Genomic DNA, 19,607 nt, shown 5'->3' with positions numbered 1-19,607 from the left:
CTAATTTTTAACTAAAAAATAACCAGGTACCGAGTGCTGGTAGCTACCAGTGTACAAACCAATGCAACCTCATTTCTTTTCCTAAACTGCGCATTGACTTGTTTCTTTTCTGGCTCTGTTTAAATAGAAGTTGGGAAATGTCTGTTTACGTGGCCGCGATAGCGGTTAGTGGCGTAGTGCCAATACAAGAATCTCTCCTCTTCTTACCTAAAACAAATGAGCTCAACCGAGGCCAAGCGTCTTTTAATCAGAGTCATACTATACAGGTAAAGATTCCAGTGCATGTCCGCAGCAAGTCTAACATATTATTTTGAGTTTACAGTAGGCTTTGAGTAGAAATGATTAAAACTAGTGTTAAAGCCTTTATTTTCTCCGATACTTTTTTTCTGAGCTGCGCCACTATTGTAGCCGGTGAGCAATACTCCATACACGCCTTTTTGTGTTAACTGGAGATAAGGAGAAAAAATCGGGGTCTACCGGTTTCAAGCTATAAAAGAGTACAAGATTGTGTCTGTTGAAAACAAGTGTTTTAAATAATGAAGTTTTTAAAACCTAAACGCTCATTAACTTTTTAATTAGCTTTTTGAAAGAATAATGTAATGAAAATTCAACAAATAACGCATAATTATCAACATCAGAAATGTTATATTTATTTGTAATGTTTATGTTAAATATCTGGAGAAAAGAAAAAAAAAAATCGAGATGTGCATAGTCTTAGAGTTGGGAGTTTTAAGAGTCATTTTTTAAGTTGGACAATTTTGATAGTTGATGCCTTCAGTTTTCGTAAAAAAATCAGGTGTATTAAAAGTATTGGGATAGGAAAAAGGAAAGATTCTTTTCTCTCAAATTTGACTTGTTGGCCATGGGTATATGTTGTTGAGTATGGGGTCAAAATTTAAGGTCGTGAATATATGATGCTACATATGTGATCATTTTGTTTCGAAAGCAATGAGTGATCCATGTTAGTTCTTTTTTCTTTTGGACATGGATACTGCTTGATACTAGGTTCATGCAGCATAAATGATTTGATGATTCACGCAGGGCTTTAGAGGCAAAGGTCCAATTGAAAATGCTATTTTCGTTATTATTATTCTTTTTATTTATTTATTTTATTTTATTATTATTTATTTATTTATTTTGCCTTGTTTGTGTCCAGATATCTACCAAACCCGTGAGTGACCAGTGGCCCTCGGAAATAAGCACAGGATTAACTACTCACCATAGATGGTACTCAGAAAAACATAAAAAAGCATGGGTTACTCTTGGCTTTAGTAATTCAATGGTCTCAAAGTTAAAAGACTTCCAAAAAAAAAAGTCAAGTTTCAGGATCAATAACGCTGTGCGACGGGTCAAAAAGTTTGAGATAAAGCTGTAGTTATATGGATGCCTCAGTTGCCAAATCGATTAACTCCAATAAAAAAAAATCATCATTTCTGCTTTAATAGTGCTTTATCAATGCTCAGTATGAGAATTTATATCACAGTTTTGGTTCAGTACATTTCTGACCATGTGATGGCAGAAAGTGTAACACGAGGGCCTATTCACTCCTATAGATTATACTATCTTCTTCATCACTTTAATCGACTTTTTGTTTTATGGAGTTAATTGATTTGGCAAGTGAGACATCCATATATAGTCTACGTGGTGTAGTTTTAGGTGCAGGGTAGAAAACTATGGCATCTAATCAACTTTTTAAATTACACGATGCCAAAGTTGGTAGTTTGAAACAAAATGAGTCAAAGTTATAGGTCAATTTCTCTATAAACAATGAATCAGTAATTTTGAGCAAGAACTGTAATTATACTCAACGTGATTGAGCTTTAGACTTATGTCAAAAACCCATGGGATGTAATCAACTTTCTTAATTTAACTCTCTCAAAAATGACGATTTCAGTATAAGGGTCATTCTCCAGAAAACGTAACTTTTGAACGCAAATATTTTTTAATTTCGAAACCTTTTGTTTTCTTTTCTTTTTTTTTTTTTGTTCTTACTTGAAAATATTACCTACTAGAAGTAACCATAAACAATGGCCCAGCTAAGTTTTAATTATTTTTCTCATGAATAAAAAAAAAAAAAAAAAAAAAAATAACTACCTTGTCCATAGAAATAAAGAAAAAGAAAAAAACTTTTAATCTTTAAAAATCGGGGACAATTTTATGTCAAAGTAGTAATTTTGTTAATTGTGCAAACAATCCGCTATTTAATGATTAGTGGGAATATAATATTAAGCTCTCCGTATTAAAGTACGGCTTAGTTAGTAGTTTCAAATGTATGTAAAAAAAATAGTATTTAGTAAATTTGAGGATATACTGGCAATTTATAATTTTGGTAGAATGCCTATTATTGAATTATTTCTCCTCCATCATTTATTTTCACCTCAGAAATAATGACATTGATAAGGGTCTGTCACGGTGGTGAGGAATTTTCCATTAATATAGGCCTAATAGATACATTTTTCAGGGAAAATTCTTTTTTTCTTCGTTGCTACAATCTGCACATGTTAAGTGTATGAAAACATGCTCACTTTTTTTTTACATTAATTTACATCCCTGAAATTGAAGTTCACGGAGGTGAGAAGTCAGGATAACCATACTAAGTTTTTGAAGCAAAATCTATCTTTTTGTTTTTCGACAAAAATCTCACAACTTCAACTATGGCTGAAAATAAACAAGGGGGCTCCTTTGTATCATGGAAAATAAAATTTGATGTCATTACTGCCATGCGTTAACGAGGAATGGCATTTAAAGTTTAGGTAACGGAGGTGAGAATTTATTGTGGGACATGACTTCTTGTCCTACTAAAACGAACTAAAACACAATATTCAAAAATTAAATATTCTTAAACAATTAGTATTTGAGACACTTGTGAAAGGAATAATCAATAAACAAGTATATACTTTTAATTAAACAAGTTATTAAGCAACATAAACAGCCACACAAGGTGTGTGACGTGCCACGAAGGTGAGAATTCACATGTTGTGAACTAAAAATATACTAAAATAAAAATTATTATTAAAAAATTGTTGCCAGGTTTAAATAGATATATTTTTGACGAAAGTAAAAATCATTGTTAAATGAATTGTTCCTTAAAGTTTTTACTGTAAAAGGCGTGTGACAGAAAAGTTACTTTTTGAAGAATGACCCATAAAAGGTCGAATATCAAGATCAATTACTTCTCTGTAAGTCAGAAATCAAAATCTTTGAGACACAGCTGCAATTATACTCTAAAGGCAATGTAGCTTTGGACCCAGTTTACATACTCAAGGGACTTGTAATTGTTTTTAAATGCAGGCAGGGCCGATCCTAGGTTTGTCGGCCGCCCGTGTGCAAAGCCCTAATGTGCCGCCCCTCAAAGAGTAATTTGCATATTTTGACTAATCTTTAACGTCCATATAAATCTTTCTTCAAATTTCTATGTCAAATTTTGATTCAAATAACAAAAAAGAAAATGAAGAAGAACGATGAACTTATAAAAAGGAAGACAAGTTTTATAATAAGAAACTCCTTAGGTACAATTTGTATCTTTGAAGAAAATAATAGATATACGAAAATTTACTAGTCTGTCTGTACCATTTTATAGTCTGTCTTCGGTGACATCAGAAGAAGGACGGAGGAGAGGAAGCAGGGGGGGGGGGATTTATCCCAGAAAATTATCAAACGCAAATTTAGGCTGTCTTTGGTGACGGTAAGGGGATCTGGCGGCTTTCCTTCGGTAATTTCTCGGAAGTATTGTTTCAAAAACCCACTTTTGACTAGATTTGAAAACGATAAGGAGAAACGTGAAAATATTCCTAACCGAAATATTTTTCGGAACTAAAATTCATTTCAGGCTATTTTTGGGAAGGAAGGGTTTTGGGGCTCCGAAGCGGATATTTCTAAAAGCACAATTTTATACTATCTTTGGTGACGTTAACGAAAATGGGAAGCTTCTCGGCAAATCTTTCGGATATTATTCGATATTAATATCTGAAAAATACAACTATAGACTTTTGTCAACCTCACCTCGACGATTGATGGGTATGCCCTAGCGCCGTGAAAAGTTACATAAGCAAGGCAGTTCTCCGGAATATTTTAAAAATTGTAGTCCCAAAATCGTATTTTAAGCATTTTTTGATAACGATGGGACAAAGAGCGGGCGGGGGTTCAGTGTGCCCTCACGAACTGTTTTTTGAAACTGAAATCAATTTCGGGCTAGTTTTGGCAGGAAGGGTTCTGTGGCTCCATGGAACTATGTAAATACGAATCTTAGAAGTATAGTGATTGCGTTGGAAAAAAGGGGAATCCGGGGTCCTTCCCCGAAAGTTCTTGAAACTGATGTTTGAAAAACGCAATTTTAGTTCGTTTTTCAATATGTGAAGTGATAGGGGATGGGATTAGGGGGCCTCTTTAAAGACGCTAATTGAGACTATCTTTGGTAGTAATGTTTGCGAATGGATTGAGGGACCTCCATCACAAAAATTTCGAAAAGAAATCCAAAAATGTCATTAAGCAATTTTTGATGATATTAGGAAGTGCTGTCTTCTGAAAACACTTTTTGGATTTTGGAGTACATTTTTACGCTATGTTTGATTCAGTTAAGGTGGAAGGGGTGAATCGGAGGCTTAATTGGGTCCTTAAGATCGGTGGTTCAACCAGCGAAATTTTCCGAAATTAAAGTCCTAAAAACGCAATTTTGAGCCTTCTTTAATCTTGTCAAGGAGGGCATGGCATCCTTTTGGATATTTGTTTTGGAGCCACATTTAAATTTACTACCCGGGTCAAGAGCCCTGTCCTCCTACCAGATTTGAAACCGAGCAGTTCATCTGTGATTTTAATCAGAAAAAATTGCTGCAAAGAGAGAGAATTACAAAATTTTTGTTCGTCATTCGTATATGTTATACTCTCAGGGGAGTTGTAATTTTCCACTGTCACTCCACGCATCCCCGATTGTTGAACACAGAATTTTTATTTGAAACACTTGCGAGAGTATCTAATCAGTATAGTTTTTTATATATAAAATAAAGCTATAACTATAGAGTCTGTAAATGCTTGGGGGGGGGGGTAAACATTAGTGGCCACCCTCGGTGCTCCTTTTAGAAGGCACCCTTTCACGCTTCAGGAGGGGGCCATTTCCCTCATTTCCCCTCCCCTGTATCCATGCCTGATTACCAGTTCTGTCACAAATTTTACAACCAAATGAAGCATGTGTGTAAAGAATAGATAATAATGGACAATGAACCAACACAATGTTTCTTAACATTCTATTTTTCTTAAACTATGCTATGCTGTCGGGAAATTGGCACTTACTTTGGTATTTGAACATTTAAAATTCAGCATATTTATTCCACTTATTATAAGTTTTATGAGAAATTCTTGAGAATTTTTTTTTAAATTAAAATAACTATATGATGCGGTCTGCGGCCGCCCCTTGCTTCGGCCGCCCTTGTGCGGTGCACATGCTGCACACCTGCTAGGATCGGCCCTGAATGCAGGGTTATTTCTATCACCCTATATACATGTGGTTTGTATAATATAACATTATGCAGAATTCACCTGCTTCTTTTGTTAATTTTGACTTAATAATGATCATAAATCAATGCTATATATTAGAAAGAGGATTGCAATTGGGTAAAAGATTGAGTACATAATCACAGTAGAATTGTGCCTGTACACAACTAAGTAATAAACTTTTGAAAATAAATAAGTGAATTAAAGGCTCTCTCAGAAGTAAAAATGTAAATATAGCATCAAATAAAAATTTAAAAAAAAAAAACGCACACACACACAGATTTTTAAAACCTTGCAGACCTTTCGAAATAAAGGATTCATTTATCATTCGAATTGGAGTAGGAACAAGATTATTAATATTTCGTTGGGATTTTCATAGGGATGTTTAGAGAATGTAAAAATTATTCTAGTTTTGTGTCCAGCTTCGAAAGTAAAAGCAGCAGCCAGTAAAGTTCAATGATTGAAAACTGTCTTTTTAAAGGAATGTAGATATTTTGCCTTGATTTAAGATATTTTTTTCTTTTTATTTTTTTCGCCCTTTAGGAATGTTTCTCGTAAATTTTCACAACTTCCTTCATTTTCCTGTCGATCCGAGAGTGTCATGTGAAATAAATGTTGTTTTTTCTTGGTCATGGGCAATGCAAGTAGATGAGGGAAAAAAAACAAAAACAAATAAGTAAATCCATAAAATAAAATAAGAATTAAAGTTTTTGAAATGTGGTGAACGGTACTGGAAACTGCAACAGTTCGCTTTGAGCTTTAAAAAAGACTTCTGGCAGTGGGTCCTAAAGCAGTAACATGCCAAGTCCAAGGGTATTATCCAGGGGCGTATTGGGTCCCTCGAGTGGGCACCAACCTTGAGAAAAAAAAAAGAAGGTGCAAAAAAAAGGTGCAAAAAAAAAGGAAAGGTGTAAATGGAAAAAAAAAATGTGGCAAAAAAAAAAAAAAAAAAAGGGAAAAGAAAGGGGGAGTTAAAATTGAGGGGAAATTCAACAACCAAAAAAAAAAGTGTCAGGCTTGAGGGTGCAATGGCGCATCGGCCCGCGGGCCGGCGCGGCGGGCCAGTCCGCCCCTGGTGTTAGCCGTCAGAAATGGGTAGTCGAAGATGTGCCTTGGGAGAGTTGTCCTTCGGGGCACTTTTTGCAATTTATACATGTTCCCTTCCCACCGGGATGAATTAAATGTGAAAACGAAAGTTGGTTAAGTTTTGCGGTCTCAGTTTTACAAAAGGCACATTTCAATTCGCAAACTAATATTTTTTGTAAAATTGATTTTTTCTCAATTTTAAATCCAAAAAAAAAAAGTATCTTTAATTTTGTCTTTTTCCACATCTGTTCCTTCATAGTAATTGTTTTAAGTATACTTAAATATTTTGCGGAATTTCTAATTTCTATTATTTCAGATGACAGTTTGGCAAAACGCACCAATACCTGATCGTCGATGCTGCACTGTTGATCGTCTCTTGTCGTTTTTTTTTTTTTTAATCTTCTTTTTTAAAAAACTCGACTTGTATGCAAAAAGTTAGGTTTCTGAGTAACTCCTATTGATATTGGTTTTGGTTTCATCCACTAGCACACATAAAGTTGATTTTCGAAGCATTTGCTTACCTATTCCTATTTCGTATTATTTGCTTAGAGAGAATTTTCATTGACGTTACATAGTTACTGTTACTTTTACTTAACACGTTGACTGCCAGCTACGAGATAGCTCATAGATTAAGTTTTTTTCTGAGACGCCAACTACGAGTTATCTCGTACTTGTCTACCTGCCATTTCTGTGCAGATAAGATTGAACTCGGAATATATCTCTGCTGATATCGATAGATGGCTTCTGAGAAAAAAAATTAATACTGGCTTGCACGAACAGAAAATGTATTAAAACACGTACAAACTACAGTGCTGTGCAAATTAGTTGGGACAAGGACTTTGGATCCTTGTTACTGCAACTTGCAAGTCTCAACCTGCCCAAAACTGTCTTCTACTTGTCTGAACTTGTTTCTTATGTATTGAGTACGACCAATTCGTCAGTTGGACATTGATTAATAAAGCTTGGTTGTGTTCACATGTGTTTCTTCTTTCTCTGCGAATTGCAGGACTTTAAAGCGATTTTCAGTATTTTTTTATTTTTCAGTTATAATGGATATTACCCCACGCAAAAGAGCAAAAATAATCGCACTTAGTGAAAACACCTCTTTCACAGTTAGGAAGATAGCAGAGGCTGTTGGGGTTGGAAAATCAAGTGTTTCACGGATTATAAAACTCAATGAAACAACGGGGTCAGTGGAGGCATCCAGGAAAGGGCGCTGCGGACGGAAACGTAAGACCACACCAAGAGATGATGCTCTGATCCACAGAATGAGTGTCATGGACCCTAAAAAGACCAGTGGCGATATTACAAGAGCCATCGCTGACCATGGCGTGGAGGTAGATGAGTCTACAGTTCGTCGCCGCCTTCTTGAGCGTGGTCGTCGTGCGCGACGCCCAATAAAAAACAGCTCCTGACAAGTGAAATGAAGAAAAAAAGATTCAAGTGGGCACAAAAACATAAAGATTGGACTGTGGAACAGTGGAAAAAAGTTATTTTTTCTGACGAGACTCACTTTGAAGTGCATGGATACAGAGCAAGTGTCGTTCGTCGCACAACTGGAGAGCCTCTTCGACCAGGACACATCCAGCAAGCCCCCAAGCACCCCCCAAAAGTGATGTTTTGGGGCTGTTTCACTGCCTCAGGGCCAGAAACCCTTCATCCCATCGAAGGGATGATGAATAGTGAGAAATACATCAAAGTATTACAAGAAAAACTCATCCCAACACTGCGGAGGAGGTTCCCGGAAGGCGACTGTGTGTTTCAGCAGGACCTAGCACCCTGTCACAATTCCAAGCTGACCAAAAGCTTTTTCGCTTCAGAAAAGTTGTCATTGCTTGAGTGGCCGGGCAACTCACCAGATCTGAACCCAATAGAAAACTTATGGGCGATATGCAAAGCAAGAATGAGGAGAATGGATTGTACAACCAAAGTGAAGTTAATAGAGAGTGTGATTAAAGTGTGGTTTCGCGATCCAGAAGTAAAAGAAATGTGTGAAAGACTAGTCAGTTCGATGTCAAAGAGAGTAAGAGCCGTGATTAAAGCAAAAGGTGGACATATCAATTATTAATGTATAGATAATAAATAAATAAACAGCTTTATGAATAATTTTTAAATTTTCCTGCTTGTCCCAATTAATTTGCACAGCACTGTATATAAAAATAAAAATTAATTCAAATTCAAGAATAAAATTTCCTACAAAAAAAAAATCATCACTTAAAATCATATTATTTTTAAAATCATCCTGGAAAATTTCTGCCCCTCTTGCTGTTGTGCCCTTGGCGAGAGCCACTCCTGCCAACCCCTATGTACGCCACTATTTGGGAACAAAAGATTGACCTTCCAACCGGAAGACCCTCAAGATTGGTGCAAGACACATATTTTTGGCTTGGAAAAATTAAATTCCCAGTGCAGTTTCGCATCAAAGAGCACCCAGGTGTCTAGAGGGAAAAGGAAAACTGGGTGTTAAAATTGTCGTGGAAGCCATTGAAAAAAAAAAAAGAAAGTTTAACCACCAGTGTGAAGGTAATCTCAGCATTTATGAAAGGTGCACTACTTCCAACGCTCTTGCGTCTATTTCAGACTGATAATCTCTTATAAGGCTGAGACCGAATGCTGTAACGAGCTGTTTGGTATTGGCTTGTAAAAATTTTTCAACCCGTGGGAAGATAATTTCATTATCTAAGAGAGGTTTACAAACTTCAGTTCTGTTGTGGCTATTCTCTCTGTGACTTCTTCTGATAATCCCCAGCATGGGTGAAATTACGGTTGCCTGTAGTTTTACTTTAGCTCTGTCTTCATGACATAAACTTAAAGTTATTGCCCTTTTTTTGGGTTCACATTATGATACGTAGTAGCACTATTTTGCTAATTTCATACTGGTGAGCTAAGTTTAGTTTCAGCATCTATAAGATGTTTTCTACCCCCAGCCATGTTATGACTATTCCAGACTGATGATCTCAACAGTGTTTTAAGGAGTAATTTAGCATTTTCTTGTTGATACAGTCTGAATAAAAATAAAATCAATGAATCATCTGGCTTTTGCTTCGAATCATAAGTATTTACTGACAATAATATACTTATTTTTCTTTTCAGGTTCTGTGCAATAAATGAAAAGAAAATGACCGTCATGCGCCTGCAGTTCTTCATATTACTAACTGTTTATACCCTGTGCACTGCAGATGGCAACTTCGTTTGCAGGAAGCCATATTTACCAGTTTCAGATATAATTAACACCTTTAGTGAACGCTTAACTAACAGAATTGGTAATGAAGGGAACTATTTCTTTTCTCCTTTAAGTATATCAATGACCTTAGCCATGGTGTACCTTGGAACCCGCGGTGAAACACGAGATCAAATGAGTTCAGCTTTGCATTACAACATTTTGGGAGGGAACTGTCTGGGTACCAGAGTGGGAGAAGATTTTAAAGAGCTAATTTCATTACTAAATGACGAGAACAATAAGTCCTCTCTATTGACAGCAAATGGAGTGTTCATTCACACCGGTCACAATGTAACGAAGCATTACACATCAGATTTGCGCAAGTACTTCGAATCATCCGTAGAATATCTACCATTCGCCGAGGAAGAGATGAAATCTTTGGAAAAAATTAACCGATGGATTAACGATCACACAAATGGAACCATTTCGAAGTTGATCAACGAGCCTCTTGATCCCATGACCGTCATGGTTGTAATGAATGCTATATACTTTAAAGGATATTGGTCTACAAAATTTCCCGAAATGTCCACTTACAATACCTTTTTCAACAGAAAGAATGGGACAAGAAAACTTGCACCATTCATGATGCAACAGGAAAGTTTTCGTTATTACAAGGATTCGACAATAAATTACACATTCCTGGAACTGGATTATGCTGGGAGCAACTTCAGTATGCTCTTAATCTTGCCCAAAGATGCAAGCGAGTTTCCGAACTTCAGTTTATCCTCTACGAATCTTTGTTACCTCCAGACTCAGATGAAGATGACAAACGTCATGGTAGTTCTCCCAAAATTCAAAATGGAATATGCACGGGAGCTTTCAAAGGACATGAGTAACATGGGAATGGATAAGTTATTTTCAGATAAAGCTGATCTTACCGGAATTCGAGAAGATGGCGACCTTCACGTATCTCTGATGGTTCACAAAGCAATGATTGTCGTGGATGAAAGCGGTGCCGAAGCTTCAGCTGTTACCGCCATAGGAATAAATGGGAGAATGAAAAACCCACAAGCTTCATTTTTTGCAGACCACCCTTTTCAGTTCTACATTATTGACAAAAAAACCAACACAATTTTATTTTCTGGTCGAGTAGTTGAGCCTTGAATGCTTTTATTGAATGAAGTAAATGCTTAATGTTTGTTTAAAGTCTAGTACTTATTTCAATTAGATATTAGAATTTACTTCAACTTGGAATTGTTTTTTTCTGAAAAAAAACCTAAATTTTTATTTATTTGTTTCCTTTTTATTGTACAGCAGCGGCGCAGCAAAGGAGGGGGGGGGGTGAAAACACTCCCCAGAGGCATTGGTTTTAACATAAATGCAAATTCTAATTCAGTAGTTTATGCATCTAAAAGGGCTGTTTTGAAGAAAAAACCACTTTCAGAAGGTATTTTTGATCAAAAAATCCCTTTCAGAAGATATATTTGATCAAAAAAATTCCCTTCAGAAGGTATTTTTGATCAAAAAACCCCTCCAGAAGGTATTTCTGGCTGCGCTAGTGTTATACAGTGATAGATATTTTTATGATTTTACCAAATACACTTCGTTCTTTACTGTGCTCATAGGAAAAAATAATCTACTTTCATTTATTACCACTGTCATAATGGAGAGCTTCAGCAGGATTCAAGTAATTTTTTATCTCAATACAGGATTTTAAATATTTTTTTTCTCTCTGAATTAGAAAATATTGTCACTACCACGCTTGAATTGTTTCATCATGTGTTCAAATAACCCCTGCAAAATTTTGCAACGGTAAAGGTGTTCTTTGTAAACACAGAAAAACTTGTTTGCTACTTTATATTTGATCGCATATTATGTTGATTTCGTAATTTGTTAATAAAATATCTTTAAAATTTCATAGTTTGTATAAAATATATTTGGGTTCAAAAATATTATTTTCTATTTACAGCGCAAGTTGCGAAAATACGAGTTGAAATACACTCTCAAATGTGCACATTTTTACTTGAGTGGAGAAAAAAGTCTAACACGGTTACTTTAACCTTCAAATACTCCATGAAATTTTAGCCCGGGACTTTCAGTGTGCAATAAAACGATTCAAGTTCTATTCCGGGCAGGTGCAAGTATTAAAACCAGGTCAATTCATGTTTTTAAATTTTTACAGTGAGGAACAAAAAAAAAAAAAAAAAAACTTTCTCGGATTGAGCAATTTTTTATAGAAAGCCATGGTTTCTTTTTTTCTTTTTTTGGACAGCAGTTTTTGACTTGAATGAGCTGAGTGTGCTCCAAACCGCTTTGTGGTGTTGTAGAATCTACCAAGTATTAAATTATAAGAAACTTTTTGAATTCATGGATAGAGCTGGTTTCGATACTAAACTCCTGATCTGTCAAAATTATTTTAGCTATTTTGCTTTCGTTTTATATTATGCACTTACTGCTTTAGTGGTGGTAGATCTGTTTTAGGGATGAAACTGATCTGCATCCACACACACAAAATCGCTGAAAACGGCTCCATGCATTAAGAACAAGGACAGGTGCATCTCAAAAGGGTTGGTTCAAAAACTTGCCCCGTCCCCCTCCTTTTAAAGATTAGAGACCCAATTCGCTATTAATATTCTGTACCTTATGTAAGAAAAAAATTCAGTGCAGTGCTTTTCATGACAAAAGTATTTTAGAACGCTACTGAATGATAGTAACCAATGAAAATATATATTATTTGCTCATTATTAAAAGTACTAAATTACATCTGTAATAATGGCCATTTTGGATATCAATTAATAAATTATTCAAAATTTACTTCTTGCCTCTCACGCACTAGCTTTTTTTTTTTTTTTGCTTTTCAAACCGATTGCCTCCTCATTCATTTTTACCACTATTTGTTCTTTATGGTTTTCTCAGTTTTGCTTATTTTTCATAAAAATTTTTCTTTTTTTTCATTTATAAAACTATTAGGAGAGTTTTACATCTGTTAAGCAGAATTCATATAACAGTGAAACCTCTCTGAGCGGCCATCCTCCATTCTGTAAAATTCCCGCCATTCAGACGGGATGCCCAATTCAGTGGCCCTCTTGTAGACAAGGAATTCAGAAAAGGTCATTGCTCCTTTTGACAGGACCGAAGAGACTGTCTGGAATTTTGTTTCTTGGCCCTCAGCTTTGGAAATTTTACAAAATGGTAGAAAACTACTTCTTCTGAAATACGGCTGCTACAAAAACCTTTTCCCAATACTTATCCACCAACGAGATTTATCTTTCTGTTTTAAAACACTATTGTATTCTTCACTGAAATTTTGTAAAGTTTGGATACAATCAAAGTAAAACTAATAAAACTTTAATAATACGTAACTTTAAAAAAATCTACATAAATCTGGGAGGGAGGGTGCTGTTGAAATTTTACTGATGTTGCCTCTCACTTCACGTATCAGAGTTCCTTAAAAAAATTCTAGCCCATCAAAGGAAAAATTCCTGAGTGTGATCTTTAATGGCTGTTAACGAAATTAGGTAGAGTGTAGATGGTTTTGGAAATTACAAAGAATTGATGGGCATGGGGCCGAAATGTGACAAGACACAAGGAGAGACTTTTCGATCAAAAGTTTGGTTTCTCATGACTAAAACTGGAATAAACATGACAATGGATTATGTCATTTGGAGAAAAACATATCAGGATTTAGTATTGCAGAATATAGAATGTATAGTTGTACCTTTGCAAATTTCTACAAATATTTTTTAAAAGAAGGAAATTGGTCTACTGAAAACTCACATCATGTGGCATATCATATTCTTGCCCCAAGTCCTTCAATTCTTTAAAAAAAATCAACTTTTAAGGAATTAATTCAATAGGGTCATCTATTAGCCTGTATATCTTTACTTATTCTTTCTTTTTTAAGTTAATATGTAAAACAGTAACATAACGTAATGTATTCATAATGTAGTGCTTTGTACCACTGCCTTGGGTGGTTAGTGAAAAAAAAAAAAAACAAAAAAGCTATATCAGGTGTTCGTATAATCTGATTGGGAGAAAGATACATACCACTTGAGTTGCAGTGATACTTACATTTTACAACGTAAACTTTGCAGTCCATTCAGTTTAAATGTTTTCAGAGCTGCTCTTTCCCCGAAAAAAATGTCTCTTCCTTTAACTTCAACTCTTCATTAATTCTAGCTTTCAGATGACATTCATTTAGACATCAATAGTTGCTTCAATGAACAGTTCACTTCTTGTCATATTCACTGCACAATTAAATAATTGAAAAGCAGTTTGTTTTGACTTGCCTCAATTTGACAATAATGACTACATTTAGTCCCCCACAAATATGACTATTGTCTTGATGTATAGAAAACAGTGAAAACTTTCCAATTTTATGTCAATTGAAAATCTCCTGCAATGGAAACAAGCACTAGTTTGGTTGTTATACATAAATTTAGATTGAGGTCTATAGCAATCATTTTTTTTTCACTTTTCATAGTTGAGAAAATTGTGTTTTCAGATCAGTTATGCCAGCATTTTAAAATGTCCCATACAGTATATTTGTCACGATGCAGTAACTTACTTCCATAAGGGAGCAAATTGTATTATCTTTTATCCATTCACATTTTGTAAATGTTGTAATTACACTCCTGTTTGTGAAAATTGCAACACCACAAAGGACTTACGCGAGTGAGCTGAAAATTGCAGGAAATGTCAAGTAGGGCATGATATGCAAATGATTAGAATTGAAGACCGGTAGCGCATGCATATGCAGAGCAGCTCCCTCTGACCGAACCGAATAAAAATAGAAGGCTGTAGCCAGGTGCGTATGATTATCGGTGGTTATATACTAGAGTCAACGTTAACTGAATCTTTACTATGCCTCTTCGACGAAAGAAAGCGAAATTTGAGCAAATTTCGGAGTTTAAACGAGGCAGAATCGTCAGCCTTCATGAAGCTGGATTGTCTTATCGCACAGTAGCGGCTCGTGTGCAGCGTAACAGCAGCACAATCATGTGTGTTTGGAAGCAGTGGACGGACAAGGGTGGGACAGCTCGGAAATCTGGGTGTGGACCCCGAAATGTGACGTCAGCTCCCGATGATAGACACCTGGTGTGTATGGCGCTGATGGACCGCACAGCTTCTTCTAGACAATTGGCAGCACAGTGGTCAACAGCTACAGGTGTTTCATTGTATGCTTCATCAATTCGGAGACGTCTGCTGCAGTGTGGGCTGCGCGCAAGGATTCCTTTATACAAGATTCCTTTCATGCAAAACCATTGCCGCCTGAGGCTACAATGGCTCAATGTGCATAGGAGCTTGCTTGCTGATTGGCTGCAAGTGGTCTTTTCTGATGAATCCTGCTTCAATTTGTGGCACTGTGATGGTCGAATTCGTGTCAGGCGCTATGCCGGTAAACGGCACATTCCGGAGTGCATTATCGAACGGATAGAGGACAAACACCTGGAGTTATGGTTTGGGGTTCCAAACCATACCATGGATGATCACAATTGTAATTTGAATTAACAATAGACGCTACGAATTGTGGGCAATTTGAACAGTATGCGATGCATAAACGAAGTTATACAGCCCCATGCTATTCCTTTCCTGCAAGGATTGCCAGGGGCTGTATTCCTGCAGGATAATGTTCGTCCACATCTCGCCAGGACTGTCAAATCCTTCCTCGATTCGCAGCAGGTACAGCTTCTTCCTTGGTCTGCATATTCCCCAGATATGTCACCGATTGAACATGTGTAGGATTTCGTTGGGCGGCGTCTCCCTCATCCTGTTGCTTCGACAGACAAAACTTTGGTTGCGCATATAAATATGGAATACTCTTCCACAGGCAGATATTCAAACTTTGTTTCACTCCATGCCAAGTCGTGTAGCAGCTTTTATTGCGAGGCGTGGTGGCCACACAAAATAATAATTTCTATCTATTTTTATTGTTTGTTTGGTTTGAAAATGTAATCATTTATTTGTACCATTACCACTCAACTGTGTAGTAAATTTCATTCAACTATGATGCTTCCTTCATGGTGTTGCAATTTTCAAACAGGAGTGTAGTTAATGAGCCTTTTAATTTCCCACTTAGAACCTGTGCCTCAACTCTGTGCAAAATTTACGTGTTGCATAACTTCCGTGTCTCCAATATTACATTTTATCTCTTGAAAATAATCTGACTGAGGCATTTTCAAAAAGTTATGAGCATGTGAACAGCAGATTATTTACTTTTTTTAAAGCCATTTTACCCCTTTGAAATTTCTCAAGAGGTAAATATACTGAAATATATCAAATGTGTCTTGTTATAGGGTTTTCAGTTCCTTTTTTAAAATAACATTGCTAATTTGTTAAGAAATAAAATGTTTTAATCTTCAAATTCATTTAGAAACTTCAAAAAAACTTAAATGTCGTTGCATTTGTCACAATGATTTTGTCATGCCTATCACAAACTTTTGTCACACGAAAATTTCCCCAAACATAAAAATTTTTTCAAACTTAAACATTATGCTCTTGCCTTGTAAACATTAGACTTTTGCAAAGTTTCATGCTTCTCCATGGAGGAGTGCATTTGCTATGTTAATTAAAGCATCTTTTTTGTGAAAGGAGTGACAGAAAAACCTTATAGGGTAGACCGACCAGTGAGTGAACACCACCCAGTGAATGAAGAGCGCGTCATTGTTTAAAAGAAAATAAGCTTCCAATTTTTTTTTTCTAAATAAATTCACTACAAAAGCGTTCTTTATTGATATTCTAAGCTATCTGATACCTAATTGGTTAATTTGGATGCGCATTTTTTTCCAGAAAAAATTTGAAATTTTATTTCCGTGAATCATTCTTTTTCCCTTTCAAAATAATAAGGCTGGTTTTGTGCTATCAATTATTTTCATTAATATTTTTTAAATTAATAAATTTTATTTTTCAACTCTACGAAAGAAAAATTAAGTATACATATCTAGGCTATGGATTTAAATTGTTTCAGTCAATGCAGAATGCATAGATTTTCATGTAGAGGGGTGTTCAGTCACTGGGTACGAAAAATTGTGCAAACCCAGTGAATAAACACAGGCAAAATTTCTTTTGATTTAAAAATAAATTTGAAGTTTCTTTGAGATATTTTCATTTTCGTACTTTTTTGTAATGCAGATAGTTTTATGTGCTTATTTATTTATGTATTTCATTATATATTTTGTAATTTCTTTATTTTTGTTTTCGCAAACAATGCACTTTTTACTGAGTTTTATCTTTTATCTATCTATATCTCAATCTGTATATTACCTACCTACCTACATATCTATCTATCTACTTATCTATTTTACCGCTCTCAATATCTATCTACCAATCTGTCTGTCTGCCTCTGTCTAGATTTCTACCTATCTGTATGTACCTATCTCTACTTATCTATCAATTTAACTATATATCTATCTACATCTATCTATCTATATCTTTATCTCCCTTGATAGATAGGCAGGTAGATAGCGAGATAGAGAAATAGAAATATATATACAAAGAGAGAGAATAGATAGGTAGATGTGCATGTATGCTTGTGTATAGAAAAATAGATAGAGGAAGATATAGAGATAGAATAGGTAGGTAGATAGATCGATAGATTTATTGATAGATAGGTAGTGGTTAATAGGTAGATAGACTGATATAGAGATAGGTAGATAGACTGATAAAGAGAGATAGATAGGTAAGTAGATAAGTGGATAGATAAGTAGATGCGTGGATAGATAAGGAGATAGATAAGTAGACAAATAGATATATAACTAGATATGTAGACAGATAAGTAAATAAGTATATAGATAGGTAGATATATTGACAGGTAGATAGACCGATAGATATAGATAGGTAGATAGAGTGATAAAGAGATAGATAGGTAGATAGACTGATAGAGAGGTAGATAGGTAAGTAGATAAGTGGATAGATAAGGAGATAGATAAGTAGATATAAATAGATATATAACTAGATAAATGGATAGATAAGTAGATATGTAGGTAGATAGATGGATAGATAAATAGAAAGATAGCTAGATATAAATAAGTAGTGAGATAGATAGATAGATAGATATATATATATATAGTGGCTAGATATAGATAAGTAGATAGATAGATCGAAAAATAGATAAGTGCATAGATAAACAGGTAAATAGACAAAGAGATAGAAAAATATGTTTTTAGATTAACCGATAGATATGTAGATAGACAGATAGACATAGATAGATATATCGAAAAATAGGTAAATTGATTAGTAGATAGAAAAATAGAAAGATATATAGATAGATGGATATAGATATAAAAAGGTAGATATAGATAGATAGATGTAGATAGTAATATAAATAGATGGATAAGTAGATATAGATAGTTATAGATAGATAGATCTGAAAGAAACTAAGTTTCTTTTTGAATCAAAATTTATCATGTTCATTCACTGGGTCCTTGTGCCATTTTTTCTTTAAACACCTAAAAAATTCGGAAGCGGTACCATTTAGGTTCCCCGGATTTTTTTTGAGATATTTACATAGATCAATTAAAATTTTTTAACTATCACAATCTGTATAGTATATAATTTAAAATTACTAGGATTTTTTTAAAATGAAATTGTGCTTAGCTGTTCATTCACTGGTCAGTCTACCCTAACCTTCTTTATACAAAAAAGCCGGTTAAATATTTTACTGTGGAAAATTAAGCGTTCCGAAGGATAAACAAATGTCACAAATACACACATACAATTAAAATGCTGCAGCTTTAAATACTAATCCTAGGTGAATTAAATACTATATTTTTCCTAAATACAAGTTTGTCATATTACAATCACTTTAGGCTCGAAAAAACAATAAAAAGAAACTTTAATGAAAATTTTTTTTACAATTTCATAAACATCAAGTTATTAGCTTTAATTTGATATATTACATACAGCAATAAAACAGTTTTTGAATTTCAACCCTAATTCCCACTTTTTCGTGGAATTGCCCTTATCACACTTTTTTGAAGAGTGCATTATCTTTGTCAAAGCAACTTAATTCTACGCAAAATTATACGTAGCAAAAAATACATATACCAGATGATCTTTCCTCATTAAAATAATTTGACAAACACACTTGGGAAAATTGATATTACTTTTATTTCTATAATACAGAATATTAGGAATATGAGCAATATAAAGTTTGTAAATATTTATTGTAAATCAAAAATATACAATGTGATTTCACATTGTAATTTATCAGTGTAGAAAGACATCTGTGTTACGAAAGCTGGACTTATCTCTGGAAAAAAAAAAGAAAAGCAAAAATAAACACAAATGACAGAAATAACTGTAAAGAGCAAAAGTTTAAATATTTACCTCAAACTATTGTTGGTTTATACCCTATTATAGTGTGGTATAGAGTTTGGAGTAATAATTACCTCAAACTATTATTGTGTGTTTTATACTCCATTATAGTGTTTGGAGGAAGATTTAATACTCTTTTTAAGGTGTCACGGATGCGGATGGTTGTATGCTGGTCACTAGCCGTTTTATTCCAAACAGATATTATGTCTTCCTAAAAATAATTCAGAAAAACAATATGCAGTGCATTACATATAGCAAGTTCATTTTACTAGTTTTGTGAAAATAAGAAAAGTACACAGAAAAATAATGCATTTACTAAATTCAATAAACACACAAAAAACAAAAAATTAAGAAAAAAAATATTTTCTAGTTTAACAAACTTTTCAGTTAGTACAAAATGCTCAGCAATTAATAATCATTCATAACTGTTTCAGTTTAGATTGTCTGTTTAATGAAAATGGTATGACATACATTTTTACTATTTACTATACTACATTTACTATAGTACAGTACATTTCTGAGGAATACAAATAAAACATTTTGAACTGCACACAATATA

At 34.5% G+C, this 19,607-nt stretch overlaps 2 protein-coding genes across 4 annotated transcripts in view; one reads left to right on the top strand and one right to left on the bottom strand.

The window, feature by feature from the left end:
- LOC129218530 (intracellular coagulation inhibitor 1-like) overlaps positions 1-11,643 on the top strand; it is a 28,198-nt gene extending 16,555 nt beyond the window's left edge. For 2 of the 3 annotated variants that reach the window (XM_054852819.1, XM_054852820.1), the window contains exon 2: positions 9,667-11,643. In XM_054852819.1, coding sequence (XP_054708794.1) covers positions 9,692-10,897 — 1,206 coding nt within the window. In that variant the 5' untranslated portion in view covers positions 9,667-9,691 and the 3' untranslated portion in view covers positions 10,898-11,643. The remainder of the gene's footprint in view (positions 1-9,666) is intronic. The other variant, XR_008580336.1, reaches the window with a different exon arrangement.
- A 7,175-nt stretch (positions 11,644-18,818) lies between these two features.
- The window catches only part of LOC129219398 (eukaryotic translation initiation factor 4E type 2-like), a 121,200-nt gene continuing 120,411 nt past the window's right edge, over positions 18,819-19,607 (bottom strand). Inside the window, exons 7-8 of the mRNA XM_054853788.1 lie at positions 19,123-19,259; positions 18,819-18,983 (exon numbers count right to left, since the gene is read on the bottom strand). Of these exons, the coding sequence (XP_054709763.1) occupies positions 18,941-18,983; positions 19,123-19,259 (180 nt within the window). The 3' untranslated portion in view covers positions 18,819-18,940. The remainder of the gene's footprint in view (positions 18,984-19,122; positions 19,260-19,607) is intronic.

The sequence above is a fragment of the Uloborus diversus genome, chromosome 3 (assembly GCF_026930045.1).
Source record: "Uloborus diversus isolate 005 chromosome 3, Udiv.v.3.1, whole genome shotgun sequence".
In the NCBI taxonomy this organism is placed as follows: Eukaryota; Metazoa; Arthropoda; class Arachnida; order Araneae; family Uloboridae; genus Uloborus; species Uloborus diversus.
This window is presented reverse-complemented; position numbering and strand designations above follow the sequence as displayed.